Source organism: Pteropus alecto, unplaced genomic scaffold (assembly GCF_000325575.1).
Source record: "Pteropus alecto unplaced genomic scaffold, ASM32557v1 scaffold50, whole genome shotgun sequence".
Taxonomy (NCBI): domain Eukaryota; kingdom Metazoa; phylum Chordata; class Mammalia; order Chiroptera; family Pteropodidae; genus Pteropus; species Pteropus alecto.
The window spans coordinates 6,316,572-6,332,784 of record NW_006431918.1 but is presented as its reverse complement, the minus strand read 5'-3'; the positions used below and the strand labels follow the sequence as shown (position 1 = coordinate 6,332,784).

At 37.3% G+C, this 16,213-nt stretch overlaps 2 protein-coding genes across 8 annotated transcripts in view; one reads left to right on the top strand and one right to left on the bottom strand.

Moving 5' to 3' along the window:
* Window positions 1-4,821: 4,821 nt before the first annotated feature.
* TIGD4 (tigger transposable element derived 4) lies at window positions 4,822-14,495 on the bottom strand. Of its 3 annotated transcripts, XM_025042712.1 has the most exons (3): window positions 14,241-14,495; window positions 7,385-7,473; window positions 4,822-7,212 (listed from the first exon to the last, which is right to left on the bottom strand). In XM_025042712.1, the coding sequence occupies exon 3, from the start codon at window positions 6,665-6,667 to the stop codon at window positions 5,129-5,131; it is 1,539 nt and encodes a 512-aa protein (XP_024898480.1). In that variant the 5' UTR covers window positions 6,668-7,212; window positions 7,385-7,473; window positions 14,241-14,495; the 3' UTR covers window positions 4,822-5,128. The 3 variants fall into 3 exon arrangements, with proteins under 3 accessions (XP_024898480.1, XP_015440596.1, XP_024898483.1); XM_015585110.2 differs by lacking the exon at window positions 7,385-7,473; XM_025042715.1 differs by lacking the exon at window positions 7,385-7,473 and having other exon boundaries at window positions 4,822-7,206.
* A 157-nt stretch (window positions 14,496-14,652) lies between these two features.
* ARFIP1 (ADP ribosylation factor interacting protein 1) overlaps window positions 14,653-16,213 on the top strand; it is an 81,481-nt gene continuing 79,920 nt past the window's right edge. For 2 of the 5 annotated variants that reach the window (XM_025042737.1, XM_006906259.3), the window contains exon 1: window positions 14,661-14,887. The gene's annotated coding sequence lies outside the window, so the exon portion shown is untranslated. Of the gene's footprint in view, window positions 14,888-16,213 lie in introns of all 5 variants that reach the window. The other 3 variants (XM_025042734.1, XM_006906257.3, XM_006906258.3) reach the window with 3 other exon arrangements.

The following is a 16,213-nucleotide window of genomic DNA, read 5'->3' as shown; positions in this document are numbered from 1 at the left end:
CTGAGAAATTCTGAATTCTGAAACATGTGCTCCCAGGGCTTTGGATAAGGGACTATGAAAGTGTATACACTGCAACAAAGGTCCTCAATGTATTTGTTTTGTTTGGATAAATTTACCTCATGTACAACAAATATTTAAGTCAGACTTTCTAGGTTTAAATCCTAGTTTCGTCATTTATTAGCTATACCTATACTTCAATTTTCTCAGTAGTAAAATATGAATGATAACGGTTAGAGTTATTCTGAGAATTAAGTGAAGTTACCATGCAAAACACTTAGAACAATGTCTGATAATTATTCAGCACTTAATACACATCAGTATAATTATATACTTGTATATATCAGTATAATTATATACACATCAGTATAATTATATAATTGTACCAATTTATATTTCCAACAATAGTGCACCTAGTTCTCTATGCTCTTGCCTATTACCATCTTTATAACCTTGTCTATTGTGATAGTCCCTCAAAAAAATCCCATTATTTTGCATTTCTTTGATTTCTAGTTGAAAATATTTTCATACTTTTAGTATTTTTATTCTCAATGATTTTTTGTCACACTTTTAAAAGATCTTCCCTATTAAAATATTTAAATATTTACATTTACCTACATTTTTTAGTATTTGTAAATTTCTTTCCTTTTTCTCCCTTTTCCTTCCTTCCTTTCTGTCTTCTAAGAGTTCATTTTGATGTATGACTTTTTAAAAACTCTTCTATATTGTTAGCCAGTTACCCCAATACCAGTTACTGAATAATCCATCTTTTTCACCACTGATTTAAAAACTTTTATCAGATGCTAAATTCTTTGTCTTTTTCTGGACATCATATATTATTACTTTGATGACCTATTAATTCTCTTGCCTACATCATATTGTTTAAACTTCAGGTAAGTCAAAATATTTTTCTCAAAATTTTCTTAGATATTGATAAATAGTATTTACTATTAGCAATTTTCAACAAACCTGCATTGGGAATTTGATTGGCATTAACTTGGAAGAAATATATATTTCAATATCGAGTCTTCCCATTTATTCAAGGACATGATATATTTCCCTATTCTTAGTTTCATACACTTTAAAGTCCTTGCTAACAGCTATAGACGATTAACACATTCTGAAATATGCGTGTCCTTTTAGTTTATAGCAAATTGGAAACTAAATACGTGATTACCTTTATCAGTACTAGGTAGTTGCTATGGACTGAATATTTTTTGTGTCCTCTTCAAAATTCATGTTACAGCCCAAATATGATGGTATACGGCGAGGGGCCTTTGACATGTAATTAGGGTTAGATGAGGCCATAAGAATGAGTTCCCTATGATGGGATTAGTATTCTTATGAAACACCAGAGAGCTTGGCCTTACTCTCTTGCTCTCACATGTGCTAGCTCACTCGCTCGCTCGCTCGCTCTCTCTCTCTGTGTGTGTGTGTGTGTATGTGTGTGTGTGTGTGCACGCGCGCGCACGAAGAAGAGGTCATTTGAGCACGTGGTGAGCGACTGTAACCCAAGGGAGAGCCTTCACTATAAATGGACCATGCTGGCACCCTGATCTTGGACTTCCAGCCTCCAGGACTGTGAGAAAATACATTTCTGTTGTTTAAGCATCCAGGTCTATGGTATTTTGTTATGGCAGCCTGAGCTGACTACTACAGTAGTGTGTATATTACTTAGTCCTCCCCCAGACTCTGGGTTGCTTCATAAATTAATCACAGCCCAAGAAAACAGTACAATTGTATAAGCTAATGTGGTGACAGAAAAGGCTACTCCGTGATGAATACTTATTTTATTGAATTGCTTTGCAAAGGATCAACTCAGGAAAAGATTTCTGTCACCTTGTTCTCGCATTCAAAATGAAAACAATTTTTTAGTTCTACGGATAAATTGCAGATTTCTGGAAATGCTGGCTTCCCTATTTTATTGCCTAGAAGAATGCCAATAAGAAAATTGTCACTGATGCTTAGGGGCTACAATGTTAATATGGGGGCATATTTGAGAGTAGTAATGAAAGTACCTCTCTAGTCATTCCTCATAGTTGTGGAATGCTTTAGAGTTTGCTAAATGCATTTAACGCAAAATTTTTTTCCATCCTCAAAATAAATTCAAATGAAGGGAGTAAACAGATTCAGAGAAATTAAATGTCTTTCCCGAGGTACCATAAAACTAGGGCTAGATTTAATTTATTCCATTGAAGGAAATTTTTTTCTGAGAACTTATTGTGTGCACACTATGGCCCCCAATTCAGGCCTTTGTCTCCTGTGATCTCATCTCAGCAACTGGTGTAGCTTCTTGGCTGCCTTATGTCAATGCTGTCCTTAGCTCAGGTAGCTCCTGGTGCCTCCAAAGATCCAACCCACCACTGGACTCTGAACCTGCGGGCAGACACATGGTGCTGCCTCCCCAAGGGGGCAAGCCTCTCTCTGCCAGTCTCTTCACAGCCCTTCCTAAGCCAGAATGGAAAAAGGCTTCTTTTGACATCTAGGTGTTTGCTTGGGAAGATCTTCTTCAACTCTCCCTCCCCTAATTTTCTCCTCTTCTCAATTATTCTGCTTTGTGTACAGTAAAAGGGAGGTTTGCAATTTGACCTTAGGTCCAAACGAGAAGCCAGGCAGGCAACATGAAACCCACAGGCCTTGATTTACTCATTGTCCTACTTTATTCTAAACCAAACCTTTCTCTAGTAATTCAGTAGCCATTGGTAGTAAAACGATGCCCCAAATTCAATTTAAGAGTTGTCGCTTGATGAGGAAAAAAAGAAGAAAAAAATTGTTGAAACATCAGGAATTTATAAGGCAAGAAACAATGAAAATAATACCACATTTAATTGAAAAACAGGTGAATTACAAGTCGTTTTTTGAAAAGACCAATGACATTTAGTACCAGCTTTGTGTTAACTGTGTAGAGAGAGGAATGCAGTGTGACTATCTATGTCCTAGGAAAAGGAAATTAAAAAATTTTTTATTCTGAAAATTATTTAAATCTAGATATCTGGTAAACTAGACATAATAGTGTGCAACATCAACAACTTAATAGTTATCTTTGAATTTAAATCTGCAGGCATCTTTTTTTTATTATTTATATAGTAGCCTTACCTTATTTTATCATCGTTAGATTTATTATGCCCCAGATGTAAAAAATGAATCATATCATGTAGGGGAAAAGGAGTAGATGCTTTTAGCACTTTGGAAATATTAAAGTTGTTTTGAATATTTTCAACAGAACTCCTCTGGAGCCTCTGTGTTAGAGCGGTACAGAATTACCAAATCGGAAGGTATCTTCGTATTTCATTAGTAATGGGGTTCTCAGAAGAGATTTTGTGAATATTGCTATCAGCGTAGATCAACCCAGCATATTCTCAGAAATTCTTCGCCCTCAGGCCCCTAAACTCAAGGAGAAAATAACAGGATTTTCTTTTTTTAGAGTATAGAAAAGAAGCATTATGGTGTATAGTTAGAGAAACATAGGACTAGGTGACAGAGAACCACTGTGTTTTAGTTTTGGCTTTGAGATTTTAACCAAATCATTTAATATGCCCAGGTTTTTATTTCCCCATTTGTAAAAAAGGAGATAATAATTCTTATGCTATGGAATATCTGGAATTATTAAATTAAAAATATTTGATATCAAAATGTTATGAAGTGCAGAAAGAAATAAAAAATAGGTTGAGGGCTCAAATATGCCAGGTATTGTAGTTACGGGTGGAGCTCAGAAGAGCTTCCTTAGGTCCATGGCTCCACTACACCAAATCATTAATAAAAATGTTTTTAATTAAATTTAAATAATCCACATTTTGCTCTCAAAGAAACTTTCTTAATTTTAATATATTTAAGGCTTGCTATTATGAAATCTCAAATGCAGAGTAAATCAACAGTGGAAAATAAAAATACTTTCTATAAATGCTTTTTGTTGGCAGACTAATAATAATTTATAATAAAAATAATTGGTATAACATTTTACATTTTTTTCAAAAGACTTTTCAATAAGTTAAGTAAGCTTACAATTAAAAGTTTAACAACAGAATATTTCTACTGTGTAAAGACTATTTTATGCATATATAGTAAATAATTTCATACAATATTTTAAAATATTCTGTAGATAAAACTTCCTCAAACAGAAATTTAATTCAAAATGTTAACCAAGGTAGGTGGAAGGGATTAAATACATTAGAATATGCTGAAAAGGCACTCAGTTTTCCTGAAAATAAAATTCAGTAAAATCAATAAAATAATTAAATATTATAGATTATAAGCTCCAGCTATTAAAATTAGAAAACCATCTAAGAATGATATAAGATATTTTCTTTTCTAGTAACAGCATGTATTTGCTTTTAAGAGTAGTCTTAACAAAATATAAATATGAGTTTAATAAATGTTTCAATAATGTATTTTTCTATTAGATACACATATACGTATACAAATATTAGTAAGAATCTATACCATCTTCTGGTTATAGCTGACAAACAAATCTAATAAGATTTCTGACAAAAAAAATCTTTTGTTTGAACTTTTATAGAAATAACTTGAAAATAGTTAAGATAAATTTTTAATCACATTGGTATATAATTGGGTGAGATTTTATTTTCAGTAGTTTTTCATAATTTCTTATTAGGAAGATAACCCAGTTATAAGAAAATTAAGTAATTTAAAATTAATACTTGATACTTAAGAGCCTACTTAGAATATATGGAATATATGTATTTATAAAAATAAATAAGCAATAATAGATATTTTTTTTCTTAGATGAGGTAGTTAAAATATTCTGGAACATAATCTAAACATTAAAAAAACAAAACAGAAAAGAGCAGTCACCAATTCAACCCGTATGAATCAGATAGCTGGAGAGTTTTTTATTTTTGACATATATACCATATGTTTCAAACACAAGGCCTCTGAAATACATTTCTAAGTTCCAAAACCTTGCTAAACTGAAATTCAAATTTTTTGCTTACTTAATCATTGCTTAATCTACATAGGGAACTTTGCTGTTCAGACTAAAGACATTTGCAATTTAACCAAAGATTAGTAGTTTTTCATTTTTTACATTTAAGTGGTATTTTCCCTTTACATATGTCATATAGTAAATACATCAGGAAAAGCTATTACTCCTCAGATGTTGTACAACAAACAATTACTTAGATGATAATGAGTTAACAAAAATTTCAAGGTCTGCTAAAGAATTATGAAGCCCATCATTCATATCTTGACTTCTAAGAAAATTTTTAAGAGTATCTAAAGCAGTTATTGCCTCAGTTTTTGATGGTAAAGAGAGTTCAGTTCCCAGAGATCCACTGTCATCCTCTTCATCAGAAGTACAGAATCCAGTTTCATCTGATTTCCTTTCTTTGGTGCATACCGTATCACCATCCGGTGCCGCTTCACATGTCTCCAAATCATCATCCAGGGCAGCATACTCTTCGATGGACAAACCTTCAGGAAATTCCACTCCTGCTGCTTGGGCATGGGCAACCAAATCCAGACCAGTGTCTATCTCTGCATTGGTCTTGTCACTTTCTCCCTGTTGAGATTTAAATCCTGCATCTTCATAGCTTTTAACAATAGTCTCTGGGGTTACAGCCCTCCAACAGAGATGCAATGTATCAACTGCATCTAGTAGGGAAAACGTAAATTCTTTGCTGCCTTCAACGGAACTTAAAAATTTCTTGATAAGACAATGTCGATATTTGATTTTAAGGCTTTTAATAACACCTTGTTTCATAGCTATAAATTTGGCAGATAAACATGATGGGAAAAATGCTAACTCAATAGACTTTAGGTTCTTAACCTCTGGATGTGCAGGAAAAGAATCAACAAAAATCACCACTCTTCGTTGCTGGGCTTGAAATTTCTCATCAAGCTTCTGCATCCATTGTTCGAATATATCTGAGGTCATCCATGCCATTCTGTTAGCTTCATAATACACAGGCAAAGATTTTATGCCTTTGAAACAATGTGGATTTCTGTTTTTTCCAATGACAAGCAAAGGAAGTTTCTCTGAGCCATCCATGTTTGTCCCAACCACCAGAGTTATTCTGTCTTTGCATAACTTTCCAATTGAGCATGTTTCTCCTTTAAATGCAAATGTATTCGTAGGTAACATTCGATAAAGCAGCCCAGTCTCTTTTATATTAAAAACATTTTTAGGATGATAATCATTTAAATAATAAGGAAGTATGTTTTGGTGCCAGACAGTTGAAGGGTCTACTGATACACCTGTTGTTTCTACAGGTTGAGCTCTAAATACTAAACCATACCTGGATTTAAAGCGATCCAGCCAACCATTACTGCACTTAAAATCATTATGTCCCAGTTTCTGGGCAAAATCATTAGCTTTTAGACGCAGCATTGGACCATTAACTGGTACATTTAGACACTGAGCAATTCGATACCACCTCATTAATGCCTCTTCCAGATCTGTGTAAAAAGCGGTTCTCAGTCTTTTTCTCTTTGGATCAAATCTCAGAGATTCAAAGGCTTCTAGAACTTTGTCTTTATTCTTCATAATAGAAGACAATGAATTTTTCTTTATTCCATATTCAGCTGCAATCTCTGCTTTTTTCTTGCCACTTTCTACTGCATTTATGATGTCGATCTTTTCTTCAATGGATAGACTTTTCTTTTTTTTCACTGTTACAGGCAGAGTTGAGGCATCCACAGAAGCTTCTGCCATTTCAACCAATGCTTATAAAGAGATTTCTCCTCTTCCTGGTATCTGTTTCTTAATTAAATTTCTTTTCCAGTATGACACAAATTGCTGCTTTCTATCCACTTCATATATTAAAAGTTGGTATGTATTTAATAGTCTTATGCCTTAGGAAATTGATGACTAAATATATTTTCCCAAAGAATCTAAATAAGAAAAGTGTTATATGCAGCTAGAATAGTTTAGAAGAGAAACTTCCTTCCCAGGACCTTGTGCAGCTCAGTTTATAGTTTATTCAGAGTTCCAGAAGTCAAGCTAAAATAGAAATCTCATTATGCAAACCTGTCCAGTCCTGCTGATATATTTTTGGAACTTCAATCCTTTAAGACGATCCATTTTATCCATTTGCAGATTCAAACTCCTATTAATTCTCCACAGAGGGCCTCAGAGATAAGAAGAAAAAGCATTCAAAAATTTTCATGCAAAATGTTACCCATTAATTCCCAAGTCTCTTCAGGGCAGAGAAGAAAATGGTAGAATCCTTCTAGTGTTTGACAGTATATCTTCTGTCTCTTGAAAATGTAAACAAACAAATAAACAACAACAAAAAAACAACAAGCATTTTTAGTAGTGATATGTCAATTAAATCTCAAAAAGAATATACTAAATAGTTATGCTTTTAATAATAAAAAAATGGAAACATGTTTCTGAAAATACAATAAGCAAAGCAGGAGAAATGCTTACCTTCTAATGGGCCTCCATAAAAAGCTCTCTACCTCTGCTCTGTGCATTTGAATTCTCACTTGCCTTTGAATACTTTCTAATATATACTTCTGAAATAAACCAGACAAATTTAATCTGTTTGAAATGTGGGCTTACCAAAATTAAAGAACTAAAAATGATGCTGGTTAGATCTTTGGTGGCTATTTTTTACATGAAGTCACAGACTGCCCCCTCTGACTTCTCTAAAAGAAAAACATAGTCAGACAGTAGTCACAAGGCTCAACTTTTAATAGCACATGGGAGACAGCGTCCCCTTTATAGAAGTCTGGTAGAAGATGCTTCACTAAAAGTCAAATCAAATGATTTCATCACATAGTTTAAAATTTTAAATCTTATTCTATTTAAAAGCTTAAAAACCTAGTAACATTTGTATCAGTCACATTACAACCGACCAGAAATACTTGACAAAATACATAGGAAAAAATAAATTATTGAGAGGCTTTAATGAAGAAAAAGACCTAGACTAAAAGTAGAGAGTGACCATGGGTCTTAACCTCTCAGAACCTCCACTTACCTGTAAATCAAAGGGCTTATAGTATAACGACATGGACTTTGGTGCCAGACACACCTGAATTGACAAGTGACTCTGACACTTAGTACTTATATGATCCCGGGTAGTTTACTTAACCATTTGATCTCAGCTTCCTTATTTGTAAAATAGGGGTTAACTATAGCACCTACCTCGTAGGGTTATTTCACATTTAATGGGATTTAATGAGAAAGTGTAAAGCATTCAGCAGAGTATCTAGCACCTTAAAAGGTGTTCAATAAATGTTTGGTGGTGATCTCATCTTATCAGCATTATCTTCCCTCTAATGTCCCTTTGGCTGTGTCAATCTATAAAATTCATATATTTTGCAATATATACTGAGAGCAGAGCTTCTTAAACCAAACAGTACTGTGAGAATAGTCACAGGACTCAGATGGGCTCGTCCCCTACCTTCTCAGGTAGCAGCATCTTCTCTATCAGAATCTATAGGCTTTGGGCCTACCACAGGCCAAGGTAATAAGCTAATCTGATGGGGAGGGGGGCATTATTGCTGTGTGAAATAGTGTAGGCATCCATCCCTCTAGTTTTTCTCTCTGTCCTCCCAGGTTCCAATTTGACATATGCAATCTTTTGCACAAAATTTTTTGTAAAAAACTTTATCAAAATTCCTCTGCCTTTGTTGCGCAAATCAAAAAGTAATTTTTATCATAGGAATTTCAACCAGTAAAGTAGTTTGTTGTTGTTATTTAAAAAAAAAATGCCTTAATAGAGGAGGAAGGTAAAACCAATTTCAAAGCTCATACAGCTATAATGTGGTTAGGTGCAGTCTGGAATCCAGACTTTCTAATGTCAAGTCTACCATTCCTTTCCTTGAACCACACTGGTGTGGCCTCCTGTAATAACAGTTACAGATTCTATGGCCACAGCCCCAGCCAAGTCAGCATTTCTAATGCAGATCCAAAAAAAAAAAAAAAAGGGGGGGGGCAATATCAGGCCTCCATAGCAGAATAGGCCATTAGGAATTCTGTGAACACAAATAGTAACCTATGGAGGGCTGACCTTTCTACATAAGTAATATTTGACCATTCAACTAAAAAAAAAAACCAAAAAACGAAAACCAACTTGCTCATATATGGAAACTCCTGTACATTTTTCTGTAATTTCCTATAAATCTACAATTATTTCAAAATAAAAAATTTAAAATATCTTGTTCTTACTAGGAAGATACCAACCTTCAGAAATTAAGGTATCAAGAACCAATTTTTAAGAAAAGACTAAACCAAGCAAAACTACTCTTCAATCTCCCAACTTTTCTCTCTCCTTTCTTTTGTTCTTCCCTGTCTTCTTTCCTTCCTTTTTCTCTTCTGCCTTATTTCATTTGTCAGAAACTCTGCCATCTCAAATAACAAGGATTATAGAAAAAGTAACTTGAATTTCCCTTACCTCATCCCAAATAAAGCAATATAATATACATAATCAGAAACTACTGGTTTTCTTAATCAAATTAAAAATAGTCATATGTTTATTTGGGAAGATATTATGTTTTTTCTGATAGTTAATGGTATATGTTTCCTTCCAAAACGGTTGACAAAGCTACAATTTTCCATGGTAATATATAATATATCTTTATTCCCGAAATGACCACATTTCTTATGACAAATCAGACAATCTAGACTTTTTTCTTCTAGAGAAGAAAAAGCACTTACTGCTTAAATCAACAAAGCTGACACTTTCATTTTCCCTTTGTGTAAGGTCTGGCATATACATACATACATATATGAAGGCATGGCACAGCTAATATTTCTCAGAAGTACGCATTCTCTCAATTAAGCTCATAAATCATTCTACCCCTTGAAAATATTACAGCAGAGAAATTCTGTACTACATGTTAGGGACTATTTCCTCTATGTGAAGAGAATAAAAACAGGCGTTCTCTAAAAAAGACTGACCAACTGAACCCCAAATAAAGAAAACAATGGTCAACTCTACTGGTACTAAAATAAATGTAAATCTCTTTTCAAAACAAGAGATACCTTTTTGTTTTTTGTTTTTGCCTATCAAAATAGTAATATCTAGTGTTTGCCTATCAGAATGGTAATATCTAGTGTTTGCCAGAAAGCAGTAACATAGGTTACCAGGAGGCACATAAATTGGTACAAAGCTTACAGAGGGCAAATTAGCACTATGATACAAAAACCTTAAACATGTACATAACTTTTATCCAGCAATGCCATATGTAGGGTATTATCCCAAAAGAATAATTATAAATGTAAAAATCTAGCTTACAAATGTATTTGTTTTCTATTGCTGCAGAACAAATTACCACACATTTAGTGGCTTAAAACAACAGCCATTTATTATCCCACAGTTCTGTAGGTCAGAAGTGCAGGTGGTATGTGTAATTTAAGAACAAAAGAAATGAACAAACAAAATAGGAACAAACTCATTGATACAGAGCACATTTTGATGGTTGCCAGATGTGGGGTGGTGGGATTTGGAGGGGTGGGTGAAAAAGAGGAAGGGATTAATAACTACAAATTAGCAGTTACAAAATAGTCATGCAGATATAAAGTATAGCATAAAAAATATAGTCAATAATATCATAATAACTATGTATGGTGTCAGATGGGTACTAGATTTCTTGGGGTGATCACTTTATAAGTTATACAAATGTCTAATCACTATGTTATACACCTGAAACTAATACACTATTGTATGTCAACTAGAATTGAAAAATAAAAAATTATTTTAAAAAAAGAAGTTCAAGTGGGTTCAACTGGGTCCTCTGCTTAGGGTCTCGCAAGGCAGAAATCAAGATGTCAGTCAAGCGGGACTCTTATCTAAAGGCTCTGGGGAAGAATCAGCGTCTGAGCTCATTCAGGTTATTTACAGAATTTAGCTCCTTGGGATGAAGGACTGAGGTTCCTGCTTTTCTGCTGGCTGTCAGCAGAGACGCTCTCAGCTCCTGGAGGCCTACATCAGGTGCTTGCCCGTGGCTCTCTTCATTTCAGTAACAGAGAACCTTCCTCTCTCACATTTCCAATCTCTCTGACTTCCTCTGCTGCCACCAACAGGAAAAAACTCTCAGTTCGTAAAAGGCTGATTTCAGGCGCACCCAGATGATCTCTTTTAACTCAAAGTCAACTGATTACTAACCTTAATTACGTCTGCGAAATCTTTTTTGCACGTAATATAACATAAACATGGGAATGACATCCTGTCATGTTCACAGGGGAGGGAATTATATAAGGTGAGGGTCATTGGAAGTCATTTTGGAATTCTACCACACTAGACTATTCCTCATATTATCGTTTCGTAATTATAGACAAAACTGGAAATAACTTAAATGTGTAACCAAATGTATTAGGTAAATAAATTAAAGAAAATCTGTATGCTAAAATACTACTGAGTCACAAAAGGAGACTATTTAATGATGAGAAAAATTCCATAATATATTAAGTGAAAAAAGCAAAATACAAAATTGTATGCCAACAAATACAACAGGTACTGAAAGTTGCATGAGGCCAGAGGCTCATGGCTCTTCCTACAGTGCTTAGTGCTCAGCAAACAGAAGGTTCTCAATAACAATTTGTTAAATGAACGAAGAAAAAGTATATATGCATAGAAAAAAGACATTAACCAAAATGTTGAATGTTAACTCTAAGTAATGAAATTATGAATAAGTTCAGTTTTTTCTCTTTGTAGTTGAAACAATTTCTACTCTTATGTTTTACTCATTCTACTATTCATGGGCTTCTTTGAGTGACCCATTAATCAGTATCTTCTAATCAAGAATTTGTTTCCAGAGAATTACACTGTGCAATCAGTAACTAAATCTCTCTCCATGAAAAGGGAGCTGTTGATAAAGAGTGATGAAATTATTGCGATATTACCAGAACTCCCCTAGAAAAGCTCTGAAGGTAGCAGCTTCCTCTTTCTCTTGAGGAAATAATATTGATAAGAAGTATACAGTATTCCACAGCTAAGGCAAAGAGAAAAGGGCGCAAGCATATTTACTTCATTCAGAAAGGAGTATTAACAATGTCCTTTAACCTGTTGCCTCTGTTCCTTCCTGCTCTATAAATGAAAGACAGGCTACCAAAGTTCCCTACAAGCCAAATGAATAAATGGTACCTGATTTTTTTGAAAGCTGAATAATAGCCAATAATAATGCAAAGGTAAACGAGTAGAAAATCTCCTTGTCATAAGCACATATGATAAGCGGCTAGTCCTTTTTTCTTACCTCTCCAAACATAATTGCCAACTGAGAGAAAAGTAGTTATTGTCTATTCTTCCTAAAGAGAATGGGCCACAGAATTCCCCAAGTTCTAGGGAAGGAAGAAAGGAAAGAAGGAAGGAAGGAAAGAAAAAGGAGGGATGGAGGGAGAGGAAGAGGGAAAGGAGAGTGAGGGATGCAGGGAGAGAGGCTAAAAAAGTCATCTAAGCAGGGTTAGGTTTAAAATAAGATCTTTTAGTTAATATGAAAAATGTTCTCCAAATCCAAAGAATACCTGTTACTGCTTCGCTTTTCCCTAAGAAAGTGCATAGAATTTCACTGTTTTCCACCACCAATTGAAGTCATTTCCAGTGTTTCCTTCTAGCCAATTTACATTCTAATTTCCCTTGGGGCAGCAGAAATCACGGGGAGATTAATCCTGTGCACAGTCTTGCACAGCATAACACTGTGTGTGAAGACTGACCATGTACAGTACCAGAATCACACGACTAAAAAGTACCTAACAATTGTACCTAACAAAATTACGAGCACCTTTACCAAGCTTAAGTTAGTATTAGTTCCAAGTGGTTCCAAGTGGTTCCAAGTCCATCAGAATCTCTATCAAAATCATCAGCTGCTTCTAAGGAAACCATTCAGCTAAGGACAAATAATTAAAGTAAGTGTCCACTTCCTAATATAAAAAACACTTGAATCTAACAGACTAATAGTTAGACTAACTGTAGTGCAGCTACGCATTTCCAAACTCAAGACAGCTAGCAGGAATCCTTAAGGCACCAGCCAGCTCAGTTAGGTACACATTCAAGCACCACTGAGCACTGCCAAGCACCTCCTCCTAGCCGCCTTTTTGAAACTCTAAGAATAACACTTGTACTTAGTTACTAAATTCCATTCTGTTCCTATACAATAAGAGCAGTAATTATGTTAATTGGGATCGTTTTCTTATAATTGAGAAGACTAACAGGATGGCTTTGAACAGAAAAGTCCACAGTAAGCTATAGAACTGAACAGTCTGAGTGAATTGGCATATGCGTGAGCTCCTTTCTTTTAAGGATAGAGCCATTTAAGGGCCCTTTATACACAAATTTATGTCTGGGGATTTCAGTACTGTTTTTGTCAGAGGAGATTTCCTGGAGATCTCAGACAATAAATATATTGTTATTTCACTTTTTTAACATTCGTGGTGTCATAGATATTTACTATTCACGTGTATGGGGAAGATATATATACAGGGATATACTGTTCACTGGGCTGAAACTCCCTAGAAATTTGTAGAGGCAGAGTTCTGCCTTTGGGCACTTATGTATTAAAAATGTCAACTAATGTGACAAGTAAAGGCAAGTGAGAAGTACGGTCTAAAAGAGGGTAAACCCCACGGAGTTCAGTCACCCTTCATATTTCTGTACGTGAAATGACGGTAAAAATGAGCATCCACGGCTGTCAAAAAGCAGTCCAGAACTTTGAAGTGAAACGTGTGTGGATGGATTAACTGTCTGTATCGTATGTAAATGAGCTTCAGGTATGTCTAGCACCACTGCTGAGCCATACATTCTCTCCATTCAGTGCTGGGGCTAGGGAGAGTACCCGAAGGACAGGTTTGGGTCCCAGCTTAGGAAACTTCAAAGGACTCTGAGAGAAGAAATTGTTCAGCGGTTTCTGTAGACAGGGCAGCGATCTACTTAATAACGGGGCGAGCAAAGAAAGCAGAAATCAGTTGTCTGGATAAAGAAAGAGGAGCACGAAAGAAAAGTATCGGGGATCCACTGTCAGTGGGCGAGCAGAGCAGAAAGTGATCACAAAGACAGAGCAAGTAACAAGAATGCAGGGATGCCGGGCGTGGGGGTCTGGTCTTCCTGAACGGGGTGGGCGCGAGTGACGTAGGCGGAGGGGGGCTCTCCAGGCACTGAGGGAGCAAGGACAAGGCGCCCGCATCCCGTTTGCTCCGTTAGCTGTGCATTCCCTCCACCCTCCCATCCCGCGAGGGGCTGGAATAACCTCCGTGCTCTCCCGCAGCTGAGAAAGAAGCTTTGGCTCTCCGGTGACATGCGTGGCGGTGAGCTACGTCCACCTCCACCCTCCCGCCACCGGCTCACCGTCTGTCGGGGGAACGCCTAACGCGTGAGGCTGGGGTGAGTGAATGAGAAAGAAGGGATGCTGGGGACTCCTGGAGACCTCCGACCACTCAAGATCAGGCCCGCGCGCCCTTCCGCAAGCTCCCAGCTCTGGCGGGTGTATCGGAAACCTCGCACACACCCCTCTGTGATTCCGCGGCTGTCAGTAAATTACCCGGGCAACGGCACCGGCGGAGCCCCGGATGTGGTTGCTAGGGCCGCAGCGGAGGGGAGGGGCCGGCCCCCCGGAGAGGGGTGGGGAGGCCTCGTGGGAGGTGCGCTGGCACCATAGAGACGTGGCTGGGCCGGGCGCGATTGAGAGAGAGAGAGGCCATCCAGGGCCACAGACAGCGCTACTTCCGGTCTCCTCACTTCCGTCTCCGCCGCTTTCTGTGTTGGTGTCGTAGGCCGGCTTGGGAGGCCGCCGGTCTGTGCCCTCGGCGGTTGGTCATTGTGAGGCTGTGACAGCTGCAGTTGATTCCCGCCCCCGAGGAGCCGAGGTCCGTGGGGGAGGGGAAGAAGGAAAAGTCCCAGGTCGCGTTTCCGCTCATTTCTTAGCTTTGAGACGATTCCAGAGCTGCGGCAAGGATAATCCTCGACGTGAGAGCTGCCGGCTTCCCAGGCGACAGGTGAGAGCGGAGCTGGCCCACCTGAGAAGAGGCCGGGAGAGACTAATCTGAGGTGGTTGGCGGTAGTGGACACGTTCCTTTGGGATTCCGTACTTTCACATGGCACTTCTATCCTTAGTCTGTGGCACATCTGCCCAAGTATTCGGCCTTTGGTTTCTGTCCCTTCGTTTTTCCTATCCCCCTGAGTATGTCCCCTGAAACAGTCTTTTCAGGGCGGTACCCTTCTTTTCCTGCATTGGGTGGGAAAAGGAGTTACAGGATCCAAGTCTTTTTCGACTGTCTCGGACCTTCAGGTTTTGTGTCCAGCCTTTATTGCTCTCCTTTCCCTGCATCCTTCATTTCCTCTTTCCCGCAGTGAGAGGAAGAGAGATAGTGAGAGATAGTGATAGTCCCTCGGAGAGATTCATCGGGCAGTGGTGCAGGGAGGAGTCTTGCTTATGAAATGTCCCGAGCCTGAGTGTGCTTGTGGGGACGTCCAAGGAGTGCTGGAGTTTGGGAAGGAAGTTATGCTGTCGTCTTCTCGTAGGTTCCTCTTTGCCAAGTTACTGCTGTTTACGTGTCTAGGAAAAGGAAAGAGGGTTTTTGTTTGTTTGTTTGTTTTAAGAACAGTTCCTGGATGCTTTTTCCTTTTATTTTATTATTACTTCCTGTGTTTTGTTTTCTCCCTCTCGAGCCCTTTGATCTAAAAACGTTTGTAGTTTTCACTTCCTGCAAATTCTTTAGCCATCACCTTTTAGGATTTCTGTTTCCCTCCCTTAGTTTTCTCCTAAAGTATATTATTTCTCTAACTCGGCTCTTATTTGATCAAGAAAAATGGAAGATTTGCAAGACTTTCCATAAATTTGTGCTTTCACATGCAAGAGTGTGTTCACGTTTGCCATTTAATTAAGTTCATTGGCATGGAACTATGCACCAGAATTGGTTCCCTTGAACCAGTCCTGTGTTAAGGCTGCAGGAATTGGCCATTTCATTGCTGCTATCTCAGAGTGATTACAACACACTATATGCTAGTACTGTTTTAATTCCACTTTTCCGTTTTTCCTGTTTGTTTTCCTTGCTCAACATGACTAACAGCCTCTTCCAACCTCCATGTCTAACACTCATTATCTGAGAAAATAGAAGACATTTCTAATCTTGTTTTATTTTCTAGATTAAAATCTATGCCTCCGTTACTTTTTTAAATTGTTAGATTATCTTAATTCTGGGTTATGTCTTGGGGTCCATCGTTTATGGGATCTGTGACTTATCCCCAACCCTAAAATTATGTGCAAAGTTTTGGGGGGTTGGGGGAAGTCCATTCTTTCTATCAACTTCTCAAAGGGGATA